The sequence below is a fragment of the Lemur catta genome, chromosome 22 (assembly GCF_020740605.2).
Source record: "Lemur catta isolate mLemCat1 chromosome 22, mLemCat1.pri, whole genome shotgun sequence".
NCBI classification, from domain to species: Eukaryota; Metazoa; Chordata; class Mammalia; order Primates; family Lemuridae; genus Lemur; species Lemur catta.
The window spans coordinates 22,857,874-22,877,871 of record NC_059149.1 but is presented as its reverse complement, the minus strand read 5'-3'; the positions used below and the strand labels follow the sequence as shown (position 1 = coordinate 22,877,871).

The window sequence follows — 19,998 nt, the reverse complement described above, 5'->3', positions numbered from 1 at the left end:
TATGCTGAGAGATCATTCTGGAAGAACTTAAATTATCAGGGGCAGGATAAACTATGGGACATTCATGTTGTAAATTTCAGAGCTTTCGGTTTTAGAATATATTTAAAAAACATATGCACTTTGTCTGCAGAAGAAGACTGTAGGCTTAGAACAAATATACTCAACTTGAACCCTGGCCTGGCGATTCTTCAGAGCTTGCTTGCCAGGGCTAAAGGGGCGTTCCTGACCAGGGCAGGTGACTAGAGAATTCACTTCATACAACGTGCCCTGGGCACTGTCTCTGTAACAGACCAGGTTGCAGGTGCTCTACAAAACATTCTCCATGTCAGGCCAGGCATGGGGGCTCACACCTGTAATCCTAGCACTCTGGGAGGCTGAGGCAGGAGGATCGCTTAAGTTCAAGAGTTCGAGGCCAGCCTGAGCAAAGGCAAGACCCCATCTCTACTAAAAATAGAAAACAGTATCCAGGCATTGTAGTGCCTGCCTGTAGTCCCAGCTACCCTGGAGGCTGAGGCAGGAGGATCGCTTGAGCCCAGGAGTCTGAGGTTGCTGAGAGCTAGGCTGACGCCACGGCACTCTAGCCCAGGCAACAGAGCGAGACTCTGTCTCAAATAAATAAATGAATAAATAATAAAAAAGTAAACTGGGGGAGAAAACATGAGCTGCTGGGGCCCAGCCCCTGCCAGGACGCTTGGCTGTAAAGGAACAGGATGCAGGGACGTCCTTGCACCGCTGATGAGGGGGTTGGGGGGAAGAAGCTCAGGTTTGGGCAGATGTCCTGAGCGAGGAGGGGAAGTAGTTCGGGGTTGAAGAACAGGAGGGACAGGCGCGGCGTGAACACGGTGAGATCGGGCAGCTGCTGAAATCCCGTCTCTGAATCACGTTCACAGCGCAGGACGCAATCGCGGGGCGCGTCCCCTCCGCTCGGCCCCCGCTCCCCGCCCCCGCTCACTGGCCCGCAGAGTCCCGGCGCGGATAGGGCGCAGGAACCGCGCACGCGCCCTGCGGCTCCGCCCCGCGGTGCCCGCCCCGCCCCGCCCCGCCCCTGGCCCTATTTGATTGGCTCTCTCGCTCGCTCTCGCTCTCTCGCTCGCTTTTTTTTTGGTCATCCAAGTGCCGGGGAATTTCCACACTCGCTGCGTCCCGGCGGCGCCCGGCACCCGGAGCGTGCACGTACGTACACCGCGACCACTTAAATAAGCGGAGCGCCACAGCGGACGGCTCGCATCCAATTCGGAGTTTGTCCTCGCAGCGCGGGCGACAACAGCGCTCCCTCACGCCACGGCGGGGCGCGTCCTAGGACCCGGGTCACTGCTCCGGAACCTCAAGACCGCTATGTTCGCCGCCGCCGTTGTCCTCGTCGTCCTGTCGGTGAGTCCCCGCCGCGGTCCGTTGCCGGAGCAGAGCGCGCCCGGTGCTGGAAGGTGGCCGGGGATTAGGGTTCCTGGCGGGGCACCTGTGGCCGGGCAAGTCCGGGAGGGACGAACCTGTCGGCAGAGTCGGGGGAAGAGCGGGATTCCCGCGCGGGGCCGCCGGGGAGAAGCGCGCTGTGGGCGGGACCTGCACCCAATTCCAGGACCGAGGGTCCCGCGGCCGCAGCCGGAACTGCCGAGCGCGTCACCTGGACCCGCGGCCTGGCCGTCTGGCCCCCTCTTTCCTTTTTTCCTCCCCCTGCCCCTTCGCCTCTCCGTCCCTCTCTTCCTCCCTCCCTCCCCCCTGGGAATTTTACTTTCTTGGGTAGTGACTTTAGTTGTGCTTTTGTTTTGTTTTGTTTTGTTTTTGAGACAAACTATCACTGTATCCGGCCCCCCCCCCCCCGCCACCCCGCCGGGCTGGACTACAGTGACTGCATCCTAGCTCACCGCAACCTCACACTCGAGGGCACAAGGGATCCTCCCGAGTAGCTGGGATTATAGGCAAGGCCCACCAGGCCCCGCTAATTTTTCTATTTTTAGTGGAGACGGGGGCGGGGGGGGGTCTCACTCTTACTCAGGCTGGTCTCAAACTCCTGAGCTCAAGGGATCCTCCCCCTCTGTCTCCCAGAGTGCTAGGATTACAAGTGTGAGCCACCACACCTGACCCTAGTTGTGTTCTTTTAAAATACTCTGGTTTCTCTTTAAACCGTATAGATCTTTCTCCTTTTAAAGTGTATTTAAAAGTGTTAAAGTGTATTGCCTACTGGGATCGGTTTGATCATCGGATACTTTTAACTTTCTGTCTTATCTTCATTGCCTTATTCAGGGACTAATTTAGGAAACCAGTAAGGGTGCAGTGGTTCCCTTCTGAGGATAACTAGGCAGCACCCCTGTCCTCAGTGTGTCCACCATGGGAAAGGGAACTTGAGCAATTCCCAGCCCCGGGTGGGCCTCGATGCTGGCCCATCCCCTAATGTCTGACGTGCCCCCTCGCCTGGTGGCTTCCTCGCAGGCACACAGCAGTCTCAGCAGACACTGGCTGTGCCCTCTGCAGGGCTCCGGAGTCCTCTGTGCGGCTGCTTCTCTGGTCTCTGCCCTGCACTCGGCCTCTGGGAGCTCTGTCTGTGGTCCCCTCCCTGGGCTGCAGCCTGGAGCCTGTCCTTAGACGGTGAGCTGAGGCCACCACTGGGCTCACCTCCTGTGTCCTGGGGGGCAGTTGTTCACCCATGAAGTAGACGATGAGCCCTTGACTCTGGGAGAGTCTGTGCCTGGGGTGGGGGGAGGACAAATGAGCCCTGTGGGAATTCTGCTTCCTGGGGGCCCACGGTCTGGTGGAGGAGGTGACACCAGGGACCTAAATGAAATCAGGAGGCAGGAGATCCCACCACCCTGCCTCCCTGCTCCTCTAGAGAGGTTGTGATGACTCCAGGGACGTCTGTCCTCCATATTTGACTCTGGCAGAGGGCAGCCTGCGCACTTGCAAGGCGCCAGGTTGTGTAACTGTTGCCTGGAGGATGTGGCTGATGGAAACAGCATTGGGGACCATGATCGTGCTGAATCAGTGCAGGTACTTCTCCTGCCGTGTTCTCAGCACTTCACACACATATTAACACATTTAATTCTCACAACAACCTAACTAGGTAGGAACTTTGATTATCCAGGGCAGCTCTCAAGAGTGTGTCGGTCGTCTAGAGAAGAAAAAAGAGATTGCTTTGGTTTTTTGTTTTTTTGGTTTGTTTTGGTTTGGTTTCTTGAGACGCAGTCTTGCTCTGTCGCCCGGCTAGAGCACAGCAGCATCATCATAGCTCACCGCAACCTCAAACTCCTGGGCTCACGCGATCCTCTTGCTTCAGCCTCCCGAGTAGCTGGGACTACAGGTGCGTGCCGCCACGCATGGCTAAGTTTTCTATTTGTGTAGAGACAGGGTCTCCATCTTGCTCAGGCGTTCTTGACCAGCCATGCATGAATCATAAGTGGGTGAGTCACCAAAGAAGGATAGACCAATGGAATAGAACAGCGGGGGCCCAAATAAGGGAGTCGTACCCAACAGTCGTATTCAACAAGGAAACGTACCTGTTAATGACTCATCGGGGTGGGGGATAGGTTTTCTAGAGTCCAGGCAGGACAAGAATTGGAATAAGCCTCTGTCCTCCCCCTCCGTCCCTCCCCTTCTCATTTTCCTTATCTCTTAACCATACCGAAACCCCACCCCGCCGTGAGCCAGGTCTGTGGACTGACACGACCTCACCTCTCGGGCTGCACCCTCAGTCTCCGTTGATCAGAGACGCCCACAGACTACAGAGTCTCGTCCAACCTCCCTTGCGTTTACACCCCTGTCCCATGAGTCCGACTTCACCTCTCTCTGGGGTCCCTTCTGTGTGGACTTTTCCCTCTACGTCCACCAGTCTCCTCCCATCAGTGGCATTTGTCGCCACTTCCTGGGCAGCCCCTCTGGATGATTTGCACCTTCATGGACTTTGAGGTTATTTTGGGCCTCAACTCCCTTGAACTGGAACGGCCCTAAGGAAAGGCAAGGCCAAGTCTTGTCCCTGATCCTCCATGATTCTTTGCACAGTGTGGTCACCAGATGTCAGATGTGCCCTTCCTGAGTGAATGATTAACTTGGATTCTAGGAGGCCTGCACTAATGCAGATGTTACTCACTGCAGTCACAGAGTGTGTCTAATGGAAGAGGTGGAAAGTAGGCCAGGCGGGTTGAGGAGAGAACAGAGGATCTGAATAGAAGGCTGAGGGCAGTCCAGGCCCAGAGTCACCAGGGACATCCCTGATCCAATCAGTACTTCAAAGATAATTGGTTGCCCAGTGGGTAGTGGATTAGATGGGTGACCTCAGAAGTGGCCCGGGCAGCATGAGGGATGTGTGTTAGTGGTTAGGTTGTGTGGTCAGTTTACATCATCTTGAAGGAGGAAGCAGCAGCCAATATGAGACTGAGGGCAACGATTATGGTAAAACAGACAGGTGATGCAATGGATTTGGTAAGCAGAGGAAAACCGATTCAGGCTGGATTCTAGTTTTCCTAATCTGAGAATTGTCTGAGGTCATTAACAAAAAAGGAGTCAATGGGCACAAAATGGCTTTAAGAATTAAAAATCTGGGCCATGTGCAGTAGCTTATGCCTGTAATCCTAGCACTCTGGGAGGCCAAGGAGGGAGGATCTCTTGAGCTCAGGAGTTGCTGACCAGCCTGAGCAAGAGTGAGACCCCTTCTCTACAAAAATTAGAAAAATTAGATGGGCGAAGTGGCATGCATCTGTAGTCCCAGCTATGTGGGAGGCTGAGGCAAGAGGATCACATCACCCCAGGAGTTTGAGGCTGCAGTGAGCTATGATGACGCCACTGCACTCTAGCTGGGGCAACAGAGCAAGACCCTATCTCAAAAAAAAAAAAAAAAAAGAATTAGGAATTTGAATGTGATTTCGGAGATAGTATGGACTTTTCATTGCCAGCAGACCTGCAGTACACAAAAGACTAAATGATGACTTCAGTCTGAATAGAGATGACACAAAATGGAAACATGAATCTTACGGAAGGGAGGAATATTGTTAGAAATAGAAAATATGAAAGCACAGATAAAGAACTATTATTTCCTCTTTATTTCTTGAAAAGATACATTATCAAATAATATAACAGTGCTTGTGGGTTTTGTAACACATGCACATGGCTAAGACAAGTATAGCAGAAGAATGGGTGGTGGTAATAAACGGATATATATTATCTCAAGTCTCTTACATTTTACATTAATATTATAATATTAATTCCACAATACAGCTCAGTAATAAAAAGGGATGCATGTGATAATATGAGTGAATGTAGGGTTTCATTGCAGTTGTCTTTTAAAACTTGTTTTGCTGCATCCCATAAGTTTTGGTATGCTGTGTTTCCATTTTCATTTTCTTAAGATCTTTTAGATTTTCCCATTTAATTTTCTTCATTGACTCACTGGTCATTTAGAAGCTTGTCTATTCAAGTCCTTTGCCCATTTTTTAATCAGAATGTTTGATTTTTGTTGTTGTGATTGATGAGATGAAATCCATTATACATTCTAGATAATAAACTGTTATCAGATATATAATGTGCAAATGTTTTTCCCATTCTGTGGGTTGCCCTCTCACTCTGATTATCATTTGATGCACAGAATTTTTACATTTTTACATAGTCCAATTTATCTATTTTTTCTTATGTTGCCTATGTTTTTGATATCATATTCAAGAAATCATTGCCAAATCCAAGGTCATGAAGAATTGCTTCTATGTTTTCTTCTAAGAGTTTTATAGTTTTCACTGTTATGTTAGATTTTTGATCCATTTTGAGTTAATTTTGAGTTAATTGTATACATATGAGGCAAGGATACAAGTTTACTGTTTTCTTATGAGTCAATATCCGGATTTCCCAAAATGATTATTTGAAAAGATTGTCCTTTCCCCATTAAATGGCTTTTGTACCTTTGTCAAAAAGATGCTACAAAGGTATCATTTGGCCTTATAGGTTTGTAATGCCATAATTTTACTCTACCTTTTCTATGTTTAGATACTCATATGCAGGCTGGGCACGGTGGCTCACGCCTGTAATCCTAGCACTCTGGGAGGCCGAGGCGGGAGGATTACTCGAGGTCAGGAGTTCGAAACCAGCCTGAGCAAGAGTGAGACCCCGTCTCTATTAAAAATAGAAAGAAATTAGCTGTGCAACTAAAAATATATAGAAAAAACATTAGCCGGGCATGGTGGCACATGCCTGTAGTCCCAGCTACTCGGGAGGCTGAGACAGAAGGATTGCTTGAGCCCAGGAGTTTGAGGTTGCAGTGAGCTAGGCTGACGCCATGGCACTCTAGCCCGGGCAACAGCGAGACTCTGTCTCAAAAAATAAAATAAAATAAAATAATATAATAAAAAATAGATACCCATATACTTACCATTATAATTGTCTACAGTCTTCAGGACAGTAATGTGTTGCACCACTTTGTAGCCTAGGGGCAATAGGCAATACCATATAGCCCTGGTGTGCCGCAGGCGACACCCTCTAGGTTTGTGTAAGTGCACTCTGTGATGTTTGCACAAGGACAGAATTGCCTAAGGATTCATTTCACATAGCATGTGCCTGTCAGTGAGCAATATCGGACTGCATATGAGCATTCATTTCTGGGCTCCTAGGTTCTATTCCACTGGTCTGTATGTCAGGCAGCTTTTTTAAAATCAGAAGTTCATTATTTGATATTTGATCCTAGATCCCAATTTTTTTAAAGTTCGCATACAGTGAACCCCAACTTTTAAAAATGTATGTGTCTGTGTGTATATGTTGGAGAGAGAGAGAGAGAGAGAGAGGGAGGCTATTCATATAGACGGTCAAACAGTGGAACTACATGAGACAAAATATTGATGGATGCTATTAATATCTCCAGTTGAGAATATCACATGTGGTTATTGTTCTAAAAACTTGCACATTTTCTGGAATAAACATGTTTTCTTTTATAATAAGAGATAAGGATAAAGAAGAGCTTTGCAAGTGTAGGTTACGTGGCGAGCCCTGAGATGTGAAGGGACAAACATAAACACCAAAGAATGGTGGAGAGTTCAGAGCTCAAGAAAGACAGAGGTTCTGTTTAGTTTGGGCACCTGGGGTGAAGGGAAGGTGAGATGGATCCCGGGAGGGGTGAGAGTCTGGAAGCCACTCATGTCTGTCCCTGCTTTGACCCCACAGGTCCTAGCCGACTCTGCCACCACCAAGCTGGACAGGGTTCCCCAGCAGACGGCTGCCCCCCAGCGATGGAGGCACAGCCCCGAGGATGGTTTATGTCCACCAGGTACATTCTCTGATCCTTTCTCCACTTCTCCTGTCTCCATGAGCTTCCAGCCTCTGCCTCCTCAACTCCTGGTTCGTTACTGCACAGGGATTTCTGGGACGCTTTCTGTGGGTCAGGTGCTGTGCTAGTGCAGGCCAGGAGGCCCCGTGCTCTGGGGCCTTCCTTCTGGGATGGGTCGAACGTGAGGATCAGACAGGCCTGGCAGGAACCTTGAGGATTCATTGAGTGGGGCAGAGACAGGGTTGGTGAGGCCTCCCAGGGATGGTGACACTGGGCTGGCATCTCAAAGTTGGCAGGACCAGCAGCACAGAGAGCTTGGAAGAGCACTCCTGAGAGGGCCCCACAGCAGTGAGTGCTCAGGGGGCAGGGGCTGGGGTGAGTGGAGGGAGGAGGGGTCAGGGGACAAGTTGCGGCAGATCACACATGGAGGGAGTTGGGTTTTATTTTGTGAGTGATTCATGTTGCTGGAAAGTGTTCAGCAAAGGGCTGCCAGGATCCAATTCATATTTTTAGTGCTCACTTCTGGATGGAAGGGAGCAGGCAAGACAGGACACAGGTGGAGGGCCTCGTGGGGGCGCGCCCTGGGCATGCTCCACGGCAGGTGTCTCAGCTCCATGGGGTCCTCTGAGCTCCGGGAGCAGCAGCCATGCCTGTCGGGGCTGCTTGACTGTTGTGTTTGTCTCACACTTGTTTCCGCACACATGTGAGATGGAAATACATAGTCTGCTGCACAGGGGCTTCTGCGGGTGGCAAGAGTGGCATGCAGTGGTTTTTAGAAACCATTTACAAATTTGCATTTCATTACGGGGCACCACAGGAAAGGCTGCCCCTCCCGTCCAGGAGGGCAAAGCCTCATTGCAGGAGGGCTTGTCTAGGGGTAGAACATGAAGGTGGAAGAGCCCAGGCCAAAGTTCACACACATGAACTGTCAACGTGCCTGTTGCTGCAGTCCAGGCTTGAGCTGAAGGAGTAGGGAAGACTTCGGATTATTTGGGATGGATTCTATGCAGGGATTGAGGACAAGTGAGGCACCAAACCGAACTGCTCAGGGGGAATTGAGTCTCCGAGGGAGACTGCCACAGTGTGTGGCAGGGCCAGCAGTACACATTTGGGGACCCCAGCACTTAGGTGATTCATGAAGCCTCAGTCTTGTGAGAAGGAAACTGTAGATACTGAAGGGGAGGGGGCACAAGGACCTGGACATGGAGACGCCAGGCCAGGCGACAGGTCAGAGAAAGGGCTGGGAAGGAACTGTCCGTGGACTTGCATCCTGGAAGGGGAGATGCTTCCTTCCGCAGAGAGGGGGCACCACAGCCCATGCCAAGGCCCCAAACACGGAATCGCCTCTGGATTTGCATTTCTCTTAGGTGAATGAGGTCGAGAATCTGTTCATGAGGCAGATGTCATTTGTATGTTATTTCTGTTAGATTTTCTTCTTTGTCTTTTTTTTTTTTTTTGAGACAAAGTCTTGCTCTGTCCCCCAGGTAGAGTGCAGTGGCATCATCATAGCTCACTGCAACCTCTAACTCCTGGACTCAAGCCATCCTCCTGCCTCAGCCTCCCACATAGCTGGGACTACCGGTGTGCACCACCACACCCAGCTGACTTTTCTATTTTTAGTAGAGACGGGATCTCGCTCTTACTCAAGCTGGTCTTGAACCCCTGAGCTCAAGCAATCCTCCTGCCTCAGCCTCCCAGAGTGCTAGGATTACAGGCATGAGCCACCACACCCTGCCAATTGTAGAGTTTAAACCATTTTTTTTTCTTAATATAATTACTGGGAAGGAAAGACTCATTTCTGCTCTTTAGTTAGTTGTTTTCTTTATGTCTTGATATGTATCATGTTCCTCAATTCTTCCATTAGTGCCTATATATAAAAATATATATATTTAGTTGTTTTTTTGGTGTGTACCATTTTGATTTCCCTCTTCTTTGTACCTTGTGTGACCATTAACATAGATCTTAAGGACATGTGTATGATATGGGGTTGATAAGGATAGACTTGTGATGGTTAATTGTATGTGTCAACTTGGTTAGGCCACGGTACCCAGATACTTGGTCAAACATTATTCTAGACGTTTCTGTGCAGGTACTATTTAGAAAGGACTAACATTTAAATCAGTAGGCTTTGAATAAAGCAGATTATCCCCATAATGTAGGTAGACTTCATTGGTTGAAAGATATGTTTTTCAACACTTTAAATATATCACTCACTGTGCCATGGCCGTATGGTTTCTGATGAGAAATCAGTTGATAACCTCATGGAGGTTCCCTTGTACGTCCTGAGTGGGCTGCTGGCTGCTTTCAAGATTTTCTGTTTGTGTTTGGCCTTTGTTCATTTGAGTACAATGTGTCTTGTTATGGTTCTCTTCGAATTTAGCCTGCTTAAAGATCGTTTAGCTTCTTGGATGTGTAGACAAGTCTTTTTCAAAAGTCTTGTGCCTCCTTGTTAAATCTATTCCTAAATGTTCTATTCTTTTTGAGCCACTGTGAATGAAATTGTTTTCTTAATTTCAATTTTGGATTGTTCTTTGCTACCGAAAGACTTTTACACTGAAAACTACAAAACATTGCTGAAAGAAATGAAAAAAAACAAAAAATCTAAATAAACGGGGAGACATTCTGTGTTTCTGGACTGGAAGACTTAAGAGTGTGACGATGACAAATTAACCAGAGCGATATACAGATGCGATCTTTACCAAAATCCCAATAGTGTTATTTCTAAAATGGAAAAACCCATCCCCAAAGTCTTACGAAATTTAAAATGAACTAGATCAACCAAAACAACCTTGTAAAAGAAAACCAACATTGGGGGACCCTCACTTTCTGATTTCAAAATGCCTCTCCCTTCCAGGGTAGCTTTGGCTCCCATTTCTTTGGGTCATTCTTGGACTTTCTAGAAGTAGGGCCCATTTTTCCTTCCATTTTCCTTCCACGGCTGATGACATGAGCTTTAATTTTGAAGGCTTTCCCCATTATTGTATTACTCTGCTGCTCTTTCTTATATCTTCCACTAACTGGGAGCTCACTAAGGACCAGTATTGGGACTTCCTTGTGAGAGTTTCCAGGGTGTACGGTGGTGCTGTCCAATGTTGGTAGTCAGTAGACCCATGTGACTGTCCATCACTTGAAATATGCAAGTGCACACTGAGACATGCCATGAGTGAGAAATGCACACTGTGATTTGAAACATTCTATAAAAAATGTAAACTATCTCCATGTTTTACATTGATTATGTATTTAAGTGATATTAGTTTGGGTACATGAAGTTAAAATGCATTATTAAAATTAATTCACCTCTTTCACTTTTTTAATGTGGTATGAATTCAAATTTAATTTGTGGCTTGTATTATATTTCTGGGGTAGTACTGCTGGTATATGGTATGAAATAAATGCAGAACTGATGAGCTGACCAAGCCAGGTACAGTGGATTTCCCTGTTTGGGTTCCACTGATGGCTGAAAAGCTACCCCAGCCTCTAATAATCCTGTGAAGATTCATTCACTAGCTTTTTCTCTCCCCTCCCAGGAACCCATATGTCGGAAGATGGTAGAGATTGTCCCTCCTGCAGTTATGGAGTGGACTACACCGCTCACTGGAATGGCCTCCCTTCCTGCCGACCCTGTTCAGTTTGTAATTCAGGTACATGTGAACCCTGAGCCTAAAGGTGGAACGCAGCGTGATGATATGAAATTTGTAGCATTAATGAAACCAGGAGCCTGGATTCCAGTCCCACTTGGTCTTCATACCCCGTTGTTCCATGATTATATTTTTGGGTCATTAAATACATAAAACAGAAATTATTTTTATAATGCATGCCACCTGGGAGGGAAATGTTTTGTACCACCAGTGGCAAGGGGTTGAGGGGTAACTTACAGCATGGGGAAGGCGTGGCCGAAGGCAAAGGGCTGGGTTTCAGCCATGACCCAGTTCTGGCCCTGGGCCGGGCCCCACCCAGCTCCTGACTCCTGGCAGCTGCTCCATCTCTCTCAGCCTCATGTCCTCAGGCCCCTCCCTCCTTGCCAGCAGGGCCAGGTTTTGGGGCAGTCACCCAAGGGCTCCTCTCCTGCCAGGGTCTCTCAGCTTCTACCCCTGTACCTCCCTTACTACCTACCGACCATGTTATCTAAACGATTCTTTCCCCTAGTCTGATGTAAGAAATAATGAATGTTGGTCCTTTCTGTATGATTCTGACTATTGGTGACAGCTGAAGGGTGGCTGTCCTCTGTGCCCCGAGTGGGTTGGTGCAGAAAATGGCCCTCAGAGCTCCTTGGTGACCTGAGCTGAGCTGAGTGGGCAGGGGTCAGGGTGGTGAGGAAGGGTTGAGGGACACGCCAAGGAAACACATCCCGAAAGACTTTTCCTTTGTCTGCAGATGAAGAGGAGAGAAGTCCCTGCACCACGACCGCAAACAGAGCGTGTTGGTGCAAAGCAGGCAGTTTCCGGGGAGAAGATTCCCCTGAGTTCTGCCAGAAGTGCCGCACTAGGTGAGACAGGAGAGGCAGGCTTGAGCCCCAGAAGACCTGAGTTTCCTTGTAGCCTCTTCTCTCCCCTGAACTCCATGGGGCCTCAACCCCCCTTGAGGCATCCCTGACCCTGTGGAGTGTCCTGAGCCTGTGGTGGCCCCTCCTGGTCCCTCTGCCTGTCCCCACCCAGCCCCCTGCAGCAGCCCCTTCCCACACCTCCCCAGCACGTGTCCCACTGGACACAAGAGGCCACGACTTAGGTCCCATGATATCCTTAGGGACCCATGAAATATTTTATTTTGAAATCGTAACTGCAAAGAATACACCTGGGATGTACTAATATTTATCCTTAAACCAATTCAGTCCTAAAATGTAATTTTTAATAATTATTTTATCCAAGCAGGGACCATGCAGACAAAAGTGCCCGTGGCCCACAGAGTTCATAATGAGGCCATGGGTGTAGCTCCTTCTAGATTCCCATTACAGCCTGAGCCTATGCCCTCCTCACCTGGCCCCTGGTCCCTCAAGACCTGTCTTGAGCCTATTTGGGGTTTCAGGGGCCAACAGTGATGACTCTCCTCTGACCCCCAGTGTTCGCTGTGACGAGTAGGGACGGGCAGACAGGTGGGGACGGGAGCTCAGTGGTATCGGGGTTGGCTGGAGGATGTGGCTCAGCTCGGGGCCACGCGGGCCTCCCTCCTGCCCTGGAGGGAGGTTCCTGCTAACTCGGGGCCTCCCCTGCAGCCCAGGGAAGCCCCGAGTGTGCCGAGCAGAGAAGGTTCCTGGAGGCCGCAGCCCTGAGCACGGAGCCCAAGGGGCTGAAGTTCACGTGCTCAGATCCTTCCCCGACTCAGCAAGGGAGAGTGGGGCCCCCAGAGACACGAGAAGCCCATCCTTCCTCTGTCACCTGCTCAGGGGCAGTGGGTGGGAGAGTGGCTCCTCTTTTGTCCCATCTGGCCAGCTTTCCCTCACGGAATCCCACTTCTCCTCCCTGTGTGTACCCAGGTGCCCGAATGGGATGGTCAAGGACAGGCCTTGTACCCCCCGGAGTGACCTTGTGTGTGTCCCCCAAGGATCAGGTCCTAAGGCGTCAGGGGAAGCCCTGGCTCCTGCAGGGCCTGTGACCGCCAGCGTGGGGAATTCCGCCTCTCCCCTCCCTTCCTCAGGCAGTTGGTTCCTGGAGATGACGATGATTGTCCTTGGGGTTTTGGTGGCATTCCTAGTGGTAGCATTGTGTTGCTGGAAGTACAGCCGCACAGGTAGGTGTTGACTGAGGGAGGGGCCTCTGGGCACTCTTTCCCCCCGCCCGCCCTGCTCCACAGGCAGAAGCTCCCTCCCCCGTCTCCCAAGTCCTTGTCACCCTCTGGTGGTCGCTCTGTCTGCCACCTCACTTTCACCCCCACGCCACCCAGGACCAGGATGTCATCAGTCCCCTCCTGGGGCTGGCGGTGCCCTCCTCTCCCAAGTGTGGAGGGCGGGGCCGGCTCCCCTCCCCCTTCCATCTTCAGGGCCAGCCAGGACAGAGAGGGAGTGGGTTCCTCCACTAGGGGACCAGGGTCAGGACCAGACGTGCTCAGGGGGTTTATACGGCTTTGGTCAGAGTGGAACCAAACAGAGATTTCACATGTGTTTATTTTTACTCTGTTTTCTCCTTCTCCCCCTTCCTGAGGGTGTCCCAGAGTTGGAAAGGCCCCATCCCTGTCCCCAGGCCGGGGCTGCTTGTCCAGTGTCTCAGCCCCCAGCCCAGCCCTGCCGTGCCCGGGCACTGCCCTCGGGGAGGGGGAGCTGCATGGGCCCCTCCCCGCTTGCTAAGGGGACCCCCTTCTCTTCCAGGTTGCCACAAAGACCCCAAGACCATGGACAGGGTGAGTTGGTTTCTCCAGGACCCGGGGGTACCGGGTGCTCAGGAACTGCTTCCTGCCCACTCAGAGCCCTGGGTGGGGTGTCCCCATTGTCCTGTAGGGCTGCTGCGCTGGCTCTCTGCAGTGGCCTGGGTGCTCTGGCTGACCGTGAGGGGCACATGGCTGCTTTGAGCACCCCACAGGCCAGTGGGCCGTGCTGCAGCCCTGCCCTTCCTGCAGCATAGGTGACACCCCCACCCCGCAGCTCTGCACGCTGGGGATGGGTGTGACCAGGAGCGTGGTACCAGCAGCAGGTCCTGGATGTGCTCAGCCTCTGCCCACCTGGGGGGACCCCATTGGGAGGGGTGGGGGTAGCAGGAGCAGCAGTGCCCCGGGGGAGCTGTGGGAGGCCCTGAATGGACTCCTGAGTCTGCTCTTTGCCTCCCCAAGGTCTTTTCCTGGTGCCAGAGGTCCCCACGAGGGCCTGGGGCTGAGGACAATGCCCGCAATGAGATCCTGAGCAACAGAGACTCTTGTTCCACCCTGGACTCTCAGCAGAAAATGGAAAGCCAGGAGCCAGCAGTGTTGACAGGTGTCACTGTAACGTCCCCAAGGGAGTCACAGCATCTGCTGGTGAGTGGGGTCAGCCGTGCTGTGTCGTGGTCCTGCTGCTGGCCCAAGACTTTGTAGGTACAGGGCAAGGACGGTGCCTCGGCTGTCCTGGCCCAGAGTAAAGCGGAGTCTCAGGGACGGAGGGACTCTAGGCGATGGGGAGTATGGGCCAGAGCATCCACCCCAACATGGTGACCACCCCACTCTGTGGGGCCTTCTTCTAAGTCCCTGTCCTGTTCTGGCTGTGTCCCCAGAGCCTAGAGCTGTGCAGGCAGAGTGGGGGTTTGTCGATGACTGAATAAGGGCAGATTGATCTCCACCGTGTGCTCCTAGCAGAACTCAGGGAGTACTTGCTCCTAACAGCAGGAGTGTTAAATTTCCTCCAAGAGGATTATTACATTGAACATATTTCGAAGTAAATCCTTGTCCAGATTTCTGATCATGTTTGTAGGGAGGCTTCCAAGAAGTAGAATTTCTGAGTCAGTGTGTGGAAGTGGCTTTTTCTTTCTTTTTTGTTTTTGTTTTCTTTTTGAGGCATGATCTTGCTCTGTCACCCTGGGCTAGAGTGCGGTGGTGTCATCATAGCTCTCTGCAACCTCAAACTCCTGGGCTCAAGGGATTCTCCTGCCTCACCCTACTGAGTAGCTGGGACTATAGACTGTTAGCCACCACACCCAGCTAATTTTTCTGTTTTTCTAGAGAAGGTGTCTCACTCTTGCTCAGGCTGGTCTCAAACTCCCAGGCTCAAGCGATCCTCCTGCCTCAGCCTCCCAAAGTGCTAGGATTACAGGTGTGAGCCCCTGTGCCCAGCCTGGAGGTGCTTTATTATTGTACACACACATGCACACACATCCGATTATTGTTCAAATCAATTCATCACTTTTGATGTGATATTGAGTAGTCGTTAAAACAATGTATACATTTAAGTTTTCATTTTTCTTAAGTTTAAAAAGTCTTTCCGTCCAACATAAAATGAGATTATCTAGTTTCTTACAGTTTTATTTTTTAATGATTTGATTTTTGGCACGGAGCAATAGAAATGGAATTTGGGTTTTGATCCGATGTGAAGTGAGGAATTGTTCTGCATGTCTGTCTCCTTGCTCCAAGCCCACTGAGCGACTGACTCTTCCATTTCCCTCTGCCTTTGGAGCCTCCCTTGCTGCATGGCAAATGTGTCCATGGACCATGATCTCTTCCACCCAGGCAGTTTCTTTCTGTTCCTTCCTTGGGTCTGTACTGCATTCTTTTTAAATAAAGAGAAGGTATCACTTTTCTATGCAAGTCCATCGAAAAGAAAATATATATGTATAGAGGCAGTCCCTTGGGTAGAGACAGGCTGACTTACAGCGTTCCTTACTTACGAACTTAATTAAAATAATTAAATTAATAATTCAAGAACTAGTTTCTTCCTCACATGTCAAACCCACATGGCATAAGCGGCCCATTGGTGCAGCTCTTTGCAATAGCAGCTGGTCTTATGTACACGGTCACGTACACACAGTGTCTCTTTCGTCTTAAGTTTTTAATTTGATTTTGTGAGTCTTTTTTTACCCTGATGACCATGACTCCAAAGCAAAAGTTCACTGCAAGTCCAGGGGAGCCTGCAAGGAAGAGAAAGATGATGACAACGGAAATGAAAGTAGAGATAATTAAGAGTTCGGAGAAAGGCCAAGACACCATCATTCATCGGGAAAGCATTAGGTTTCCGTCGCTAGACTATCGGGACAATTACAAAGGATAAAGGGAGAATAATGGGACATGTGAAAGTCCGGGCTCCAATGAAAGCATCAGTTATTGCTAAGCAGCATAGTGGAATAATTACTGAAGTGGGAAGGTTATTATTGATTTGGCGAGAAGAGCAAAATAAGAGTAAAATTCCTACTAGCCTAGGAATTGAAAGAGCACAATAGTTTCTGTAACTTATTATGAATATTACCATACAGGGATATTATTAATATTACTACAACATTACACTGCACTATTACTACCACATATGAGCCATTATAGTAATGTTATTAGTATTATTACCGAGTATGTGTTGTTATTCGGGGATCCGTCTTACATACAATTCCAACCTAGAGACATTCTCAGGAACATATCTCATCCATAACCTGAGGATTACTTGTTCATAAAAGAGAAGATATAAAAAAGGAAACAAGGCCGGGCGTGGTGGTTCACACCTGTAATCCTAGCACTCTGGGAGGCCGAGACGGGCGGATTGTTTGAGCTCAGGAGTTCGAGACCAGCCTGAGCAAGAGCCAGACCCTGTCTCTACTAAAAATAGAAAGAAATTATATGGACAGCTAAAAATATATATAGAAAAATTAGCCGGGCACAGTGGCGCATGCCTGTAGTCCCAGCTACTCGGGAGGCTGAGGCAGGAGGATTGCTTGAGCCCAGGAGTTTGAGGTTGCTGTGAGCTAGGCTGATGCCATGGCACTCTAGCCCAGGCAACAGAGCGAGACTCTGTCTCAAAAAAATAATAATAATAAAAAAGGAAACAAACAAAAATTGCAACTAATTCTTCCATGATGATTAATTACTTTGAACATTTTTTTAAAGTGGGTAAAGCATAGCCACACTTCCACCACAGGACAGAAAGGTACTTGTCATAGCGAGAGCCCCCCAAACTCCTCCTGCAGCCCCTGGCCTTTTTTATTTCAGGTAACTCCAATAGACAATTTCCTGTGATTCTTGGGTAAACTTTTTATATAAATACCATCTATATACATACATGAATATGTATATCCATGTGTTTTATTGACATAAAAAGGGTTTATCACATACAATACCAAATAAAACTTTCTAATATGGTTTACTATCTAACAGAGGAAAGACCCTTTTCTTACTATTTCAGAATTAATTATTTTGACACAGATAAAATTTAGAATTATTTTATAAGGTTTTCTCCAACACTTCCAAAAATAAAAACTCACTGGACTTTTTAAATACTACCTTAAGAAATTAATATAGGAAGGATTGAGAGCTTTTCAATATTTAATAGTTCTCTTATCAAAGAAGATAGTATTTGAGGTCAAGTGTTGTATTATAATTTAGTCAAGATTTTTGATTTTTTTTTTCAGATAAACATTCCTATTCCTTATCAAAGTTTCTTTGTATTGTGGGTCTTTTTGTAATTCTATTTTCTAATTTGTTGTGTCTATGTGTTTTATTGTTCATCTGGACATATTGATTTTTAAGTATTGCTGTTTAAACCTTGGGGCTTTTTAAAATATATACAATCTCATCTTAATAAGGATTATTGTGTTGGGCTCTTCTAAGAGTCTTGCCACTTTATTTTCTTTCCCATCTTGATGCCAGAACTTTCAGAACGATGCTTGCTCTGAAAGTGACGTGTCGCAGGTGTCACAGCCGGCTGGCTGTCAGGCCGCACTGGAATCCGGGATTCCTGACTCTGACCCGGGGCGTCCCCACTGTGTGTTCCAGGGACAGGCAGAAGCTGAAGGGTCTCATAGGAGGAGGCTGCTGGTTCCAGCAAACGGCGCTGACCCCACTGACAGTAAGTCTTTTGTTCCTGGGGATGCAGCAGGAGGACAGGGAAAAGGGACAGTGTCCTAACTGCCATCCCCATAGCTGATAGGGCTCTTCCAGGGCATTCAATGCTCAAAGCAGGGGATTCTATGCTATTGTCACTGGACCCTAAATGCCCCTCTCCCACCTCTTCTAACCCCCACTCTACCCCACCCTCTCTGCTCCCTAATGAGGACCCTAACAACTCTGTCCATGCCCTCGCCCACCTCCTCCCTTGTTCAAGGCCTGGTTCAGCCCCCCAAGGGCTGCCCTGCACAGCACCGACTGGCCCCAGGTGACTGAGCACTCGACCTGTGTCCAGGCCCAATTTGCTGAGCTGCAGTGTAAATTGCAGACACGATTTCAAAGATTTGATGCAAGAAAAAAAAAAGGAAAATATCTCACTGATAATTTTTTATATATTAATTACATATTAAAATTATATTTTATATATATTGAGTCAGTACCTTACACTAAATCAATATCACTTATTTCTTTTCATTTTCTTTAAATGAGACTGTTAGACGACGCAGCCTCATATTCCTGGCTGTCTTCTGTCCCGAAGGACAGCGGTGGGCAGCGCCTCTGCACACTCACTTAATCCCCACACAGGCTTGGGCTGGGTGGGGTTGCTGTGTTTTAAGGTTCACTTTGTGCTCACAGTCTGTCGCCCCACCTGGTCCTCGGAGTGAGGCTGAGCCGGGTGTGAAGCAGAGACCCTCCCAGCCCAGGCCCTGGGCTTTCCGCAGGTGCAGGCGTGGTCACCCTGGGACCTGCTCCCGTGACAAGCGCAGCCAAGCAGCTTCCCTCCTCTGAGTCCCTGCTGCACCCACTCTCTGCCCCACCCTCCGGCTCACACCCCACATTGCCTTCTGCCTCCACAGCTCCCTCCATCCTCCCCAGGGGGCTGCAGCCCTGCCCGAGGGCAGGATTCTCTGGGGACCTTGACTTCTGCTCCCACCCGGCACATTGGGTGCAGGTGGGGTCCCGGCAGTGTGTGCTGGTTCTCTGTGGACGGGGAGCAGGTCGGGACGCTGGAGCCGCAGTCGCCCCGCAGGGGAGCTCACTAGGTTCTAGGGTTCTAGGCCTGATGCAGGATCCTCTGCCCTTCCTGGACTGAGTCCCCACTCACCTGACTGTCTCTGTGGCTTTTCTCCACCTAGCTCTGAGGCTGTTCTTTGACTACTTCTCACATGTTGTGCCCTTTAACTCCTGGAACCCACTCATGAGGCTGATGGGACTGACGGACAATGACATCCAAATGGCCAGAGCCTCTGCAGCCTGCACGGAGGACACCTTGTACGAAATGCTCAATCGATGGGTCAAGAAGATGGGGCGGAAGGCCTCGGTGCACAGCCTGCTGGAGGCCTTGGAGAGGCTGGGAGAAAGATATGCAAAGGAGACCATCGAGGCCCACCTGGTGGGCTCTGGGATGTTCATCTATCTAGAAGATGAGGCAGGCTCTGCTGTGTCCGAATTGTGAAAGAATCTCCGTGGAAGCGCTCCAGAGCTTCCCTAGTTTACCTTTTTTTCTTGGGAAAAAGGCACCATTGGACAACAAGCATACAGCAAACAGAAATTTCACATGATTGGTGCTTGAAAAAACTCATCCAGTATACAGAATGTCCTAGAACTTTTTCAGCAATTCTTTGTTTCGTATAGTTCTAGGTTTGTGTATGTGTTGTATATTGTTTAAGGATGTCATTCTTGTTCTGCTTATGGTAGTTTTTCTTTTCTTTTCTTTTGTTTTTTTTTGAGACAGAGTCTCGCTCTGTTGCCTGGGCTGGAGTGCCATGGTGTCAGCCTAGCTCACGGCAATCTCAAACTCCTGGGCTCAAGCGATCCTCCTGCCTCAGCCTCCCGAGTAGCTGTGACTACAGGCATGCGCCACCATGCCCGGCTAATTTTTTCTATATATTTTTAGTTGTCCAGATAATTTCTTTCTATTTGCTTATGGTACTTTTTCATCCCAAGAAAAATTGCACTTTTTACTTGTATTTTAAGAGCCATACTATTATTAATAGTATGCAGGTATTTACTTATGTTCAAATAGTGTTTTATATGATAGTGAATATTTATTTATTTATGGGTGATATATGCAAGTAGGTGAGCACTCAAGGAGAACTAGATCCGTGTGAAGCCCTATGTGCAGTTGGCCCATGTCCTGGGAAGTCATACTTGGATCCCTCTTATGGGAAGGATGGCATATGGGTTAGATCAGAGGTGGCAAATAGGTTCTATGTCATGTCCCATTACCAGGGAATGGCAGTGACCTTGAGCTTGACTTGGGCTCAGGAGAGAGAGGACTGGGATCTGTC

At 49.0% G+C, this 19,998-nt stretch overlaps 1 protein-coding gene across 2 annotated transcripts; it reads left to right on the top strand.

Annotated features, from left to right (window-relative positions):
* The first annotated feature begins 1,149 nt into the window (after positions 1-1,149).
* LOC123626450 (tumor necrosis factor receptor superfamily member 10B-like) lies at positions 1,150-19,475 on the top strand. 2 transcript variants are annotated; one of them, XM_045535394.1, is made up of 9 exons: positions 1,150-1,371; positions 7,129-7,231; positions 10,759-10,872; positions 11,606-11,717; positions 12,702-12,955; positions 13,530-13,561; positions 13,988-14,170; positions 17,597-17,669; positions 18,844-19,475. In XM_045535394.1, exons 1-9 carry the CDS (start codon positions 1,336-1,338, stop codon positions 19,161-19,163), a joined length of 1,227 nt encoding a protein of 408 aa, XP_045391350.1. In that variant the 5' UTR covers positions 1,150-1,335; the 3' UTR covers positions 19,164-19,475. The 2 variants fall into 2 exon arrangements, with proteins under 2 accessions (XP_045391350.1, XP_045391349.1); XM_045535393.1 differs by having other exon boundaries at positions 17,471-17,669.
* The last annotated feature ends 523 nt before the right edge of the window (positions 19,476-19,998 follow it).